We start from the raw sequence: 4,220 nt of genomic DNA, 5'->3' as shown, positions 1-4,220 counted from the left end.
CTCTTTTGTACGGAAATATCTTTTTTTATCCAAAAAAGTTAAAGCAAGGTTGCGCCCGGGAAATTCTCGTCTCGCATATGTATTTGAGATGGGTTAGAAAAAGCTGCCTTTTTTCTTTTTGAAAGTTGCTTTTGCAAAAGTAAATTATGGTGCTAAGAATGTACTAGCTGTTACTCTTCCGAGTCCTAAATATAAGACTTTTAAATAGAAGTCTTATATTAGGACTGAGGCAATGGTCTTATATTTAGAATGGATGAATATATTGCATCAAACTTTTGTGACAAGTCCTTCTGCTATTCCACTGTTTTGTAAACTTATTAGACTTTCGTGCTAAACTACTTTCGGAATATGGCTCTGTCTGGATTGACGTTCAAATCCGCTTATAAACAGCTTATTAGTAATAAGCACGTTTGAGTAGTTTCTCTCTTTGTTTAAGCAGCTTTTGGCTTAAAAGCTGCTTAAATTGTGTCACTTCGTGCCTGTTAAGTTTGGATTAGCGGGTGAAAAAATAGTTTATTTTTAATTTGGGTTTCGGAAAAGTTAGACTGGGTAAGAATCAACTGGTTAATGTGATTTATGTTTGAATTAGTTTTTAAGAAAGTTAGATGGAGTAAAAGTAAAAATTGTTTAGATTATGATTGAAGAAATAAGTTTAATTTGTAAAATTATGGTATGACTTTTATTCAATAATGAAAAATAAGAAGAATTATCAAGTGACATAGTATATAATGTTCAACGTTCAATAACCATCGAAAAGTTTCTTTGGCTGAAAACAATTACGCTACACGTTGTTCTCTCTCATTTAGCTGCACGACTGGAAGAAGAAAATGGAGTAAAATGGTGCCCCTTCTTTTTTTTTTTTGAATGGAAAAAATGGTGCCCCTTTTGATTAAAGCTTTAATACCCAACAAACGTTGGCTTTCACTACCCAAACATTTGCAGAAATCCTCTCTTCTTCCAGCTCAAAGACTAAACACCGTTAGTACAGCGGTCATCGACTTCTTCATCTCTCTAAACTTATGTTTACTGGTTCTTAGATCTTGTTCCCTCAGCTCCATATTTAGTTGGCCTTTAGCTCCTCCCTTGTGTCATGCTTGCCGTGAAAAATCAAAAGATAAGGAGTGCCCAACCAGTCTAGTCGGCCACCAACACAGGAAGAAGGTCCAGTCGGCGTACTCTCCCTCTGTCAGCATGATGAAGATGATGATCAACGCTCCCAAAGTTGCCTTAAAAGCATGATCTCATAAGCTATAGGCAGGAGAGTCTTACTTCTTCAATCGGGCTTAAGAATCGTAACTTTTGGCCATAAGTGAGATTGGACAAAAGCTAAACCAAACATCCCGTTAAGAGGCTAATCGTGCTTATGCCTTCAAAAACTAGTTAACCAGTGCTCAAACGCTCTCGCAAACAGAGCCTTCGAGTCCTGCTCTTGCTTTTTAACCGCGCTTAATAACGTGAATGAGAGAGAATGAGGGACCTAGGAGTTGTCTGATTGTTTTTGTGCTTATTGAGGTCAGTTCTTTGTTATGGAAGTGACTATGCGGGGATTAGTACCACTCATTTCAGTCAGTTTCTATTATATTTTTTTTTTTTTTATATGTATGATATTATTCACATCTATACATATATAATATTCACATCTAATATTAATATCTAATACATATTATTCACATCTCATTTTTAGTCGTCTTACAATCAAATTTGTCTTTTTAATTATAATCTAAATAACTCTACTTTTATAAACTTGCTCATTTGTAAAACGTATCTAAATGACCCTCAACACCAGTTTCCTCGAGCATTTTCCCCACAAAGCTCCCAAGACATCCTATCATGTGCTGTTTTCCAAATCAATCTTCATTGCCATGTAGCCTCTTCTTCCCTTCATTCTATTCAAAATATGAAAAAACTCTTCGGAATAAAACCAATTTGATGAGGAGAAACTAGTTCGTCCATTAAGGGCTTCAACCTATTCACTGTTAACTTTGTAACCCCCTTATACAGCACATTACCCAATGCTATGAGTCTAAAGTCACCATTATTTCAGGATGATCAATTTTTGGTACAACAACCAACAGTGTACTATTTTCCCCAATCCTCTCGGGTTGTTTCCATATTTCCATGAACAGTTTGAAAATATCCTCCCTAACTACATTCCAATTTTGCTGGTAAAATTCAACTTTAAGTCAGATTAAAAAACCATTTAGATAAATAATTATTTATATTCTATGATAAAGTGATAAACGACGCGCACTCAATTTTTCTTCCTTCTATAAATACATTTATTTGAACCAAATATCAAATTAAATTTAACCGAAAGGATGGCTCTCCCAACATAATTATTTATATCCATAAGGTTTGAACTTTGAACCTCACTTAAGAAGAGTTTACTCTTTCCCGCTCAAACACCAGTTGATAATGTGCAATGTTTAATCTGGACAAACTCATCGATATACACCTACCATGCGCAAAGTAAACAAAGCATAGTTTAAAATGATGAGATCATCAAGGATCGTGTCAAGTATCTACATTATATCCTTCCTTTCCCTTTTCTTTCACCCTCCTTTTTAAATTCCATAACTAAAGTTCTGGTTCCTTGCTCATCACGTGGATATACTCATCTTTGAGACCATCAGGATCAAACGTAGATGGCATGGATTTTATTTTGTATTTCATTCGATTCACTGTCAGGGCAGGGAAAAATCTTTAATCTGAATTGCTTTGATTGTAACCACTACAATAGGCTATAATTACTAAGCATATATTGCTGAAACCAACTGTCAACCACAAGTCAATACATGATTTTGTCTTTTGATAATAACAGGGACATGACATAACATACAAGCAGTAAGGAACACGATAGAAAACTGAATGTTTTCAATTTGCTCCTATTCTCCTACTATCTACTAAAGTCTAAACATAAGAGGATTCCGTACAAACTTCTATATGCGGCCATCCCACAAGCAATCTGCCTGAACTTTCTCGCCTTTTAAAAGCTTCTCGATTTCTGCAGGAGGGTTTAAACCTAACTTATGGGCTCGTTCCCACCGAGCTAGTCTGGTGATCCCAATGCATGGTCCATACGCCATGTTCATGTCAAATTGACGCAGCATTTCTTCATGCTCATTGACATCATCTATTAACAAAGTAAGAGGTGTATTGGACTATATATCAGATACAAACAGCCATTCTACGTGTCATCACGAAAATCAATCTTCTTGTCATGCAAAACCAATTCATTTGATCAAGAATAAACTGAAATCAGTAAAGCAAAAGGAGCAACAGAGAATCTAGGTACCACATATCACGATACAGATACAGTACCTTTCCCTTTTCTATAATAATCTAACTAGATTACTGAACATTATGATTTCCACCACACCCTTCAAAGAGGACTATTGGAAAACATTAACATCATCAGAAACATCCCTATCCTGCCCGTTTCTTTCATTGTGTATTTCAAATAGGTGATGCTATTGAGAGTTCTACCTATCAGGAATTTTTCAGGGAGGATAGCTTGAGTCTGAAAGCATGATCTCTAGTGAAAAGAAAACTCAACCTCTTGAGTTCTGAGAGGTAGAGAGCACTGCATAGTACTACTCTTTACAAATATAGCTAAACCACTGGCCAAAGGTAGGTTTTGCTGTACTTATTCAACATATTTTAGGAGACTAGCAAAGGGCTGCTCAGTTAGATACAAAATATCAAACTTCAAGTGATGGAAATGTGGCTACACTATGAATTCTTTCTGTTTTGTTTATAAAAAAAATAATAATAATTCGTAGGAGACTTGATCAGTCCCAAAGAAAGTCATGCCTACCATCAATATGTCAACATTACATGGGGTCGTACTAGTATCATTCACAATAATATGACTTTTCTCGAACTCCATGCAATTTTTTCCCTAGTATTTCTTTACACATTCTATTAAGAGTTGTGTGACTTCTTTATTGCTTCAATCTCTAACACATTCCAATATAGTTTAAAGATATCTAGTTCTTAAACATACTCGTAAACCCATAACAAAAACAGCCTACAATTTAGAGACTAGAACTATAACCATTCCGAATTATAATCGATATCTTTGAAGGCCATTTTCATAGTCAAACATTTTATCAAAAGGAAAATACGCGAGGAAAAAAAAAAATCATGTGCGATTATATCGATGAAAAGGAACAGCAAAGCAAACACAGATGAAAAGCCAAAATAAAACCCTAGAAAAG

At 35.2% G+C, this 4,220-nt stretch overlaps 1 protein-coding gene across 1 annotated transcript; it reads right to left on the bottom strand.

Annotated features, from left to right (window-relative positions):
- Window positions 1–2,725: 2,725 nt before the first annotated feature.
- Window positions 2,726–3,161, bottom strand: LOC114738171 (DNA polymerase delta subunit 4-like; the record flags this gene model as incomplete). The annotated part of the gene is made up of 1 exon (XM_028926192.1): window positions 2,726–3,161. A coding segment is annotated over one exon (222 nt), but the record flags the coding sequence as incomplete, so codon positions are not given.
- Between the last annotated feature and the right edge of the window lie 1,059 nt (window positions 3,162–4,220).

Source organism: Neltuma alba, unplaced genomic scaffold (assembly GCF_004799145.2).
Source record: "Neltuma alba isolate B1F8T4 unplaced genomic scaffold, ASM479914v2 tig00013553_pilon, whole genome shotgun sequence".
NCBI lineage: Eukaryota > Viridiplantae > Streptophyta > Magnoliopsida > Fabales > Fabaceae > Neltuma > Neltuma alba.
This window is presented reverse-complemented; position numbering and strand designations above follow the sequence as displayed.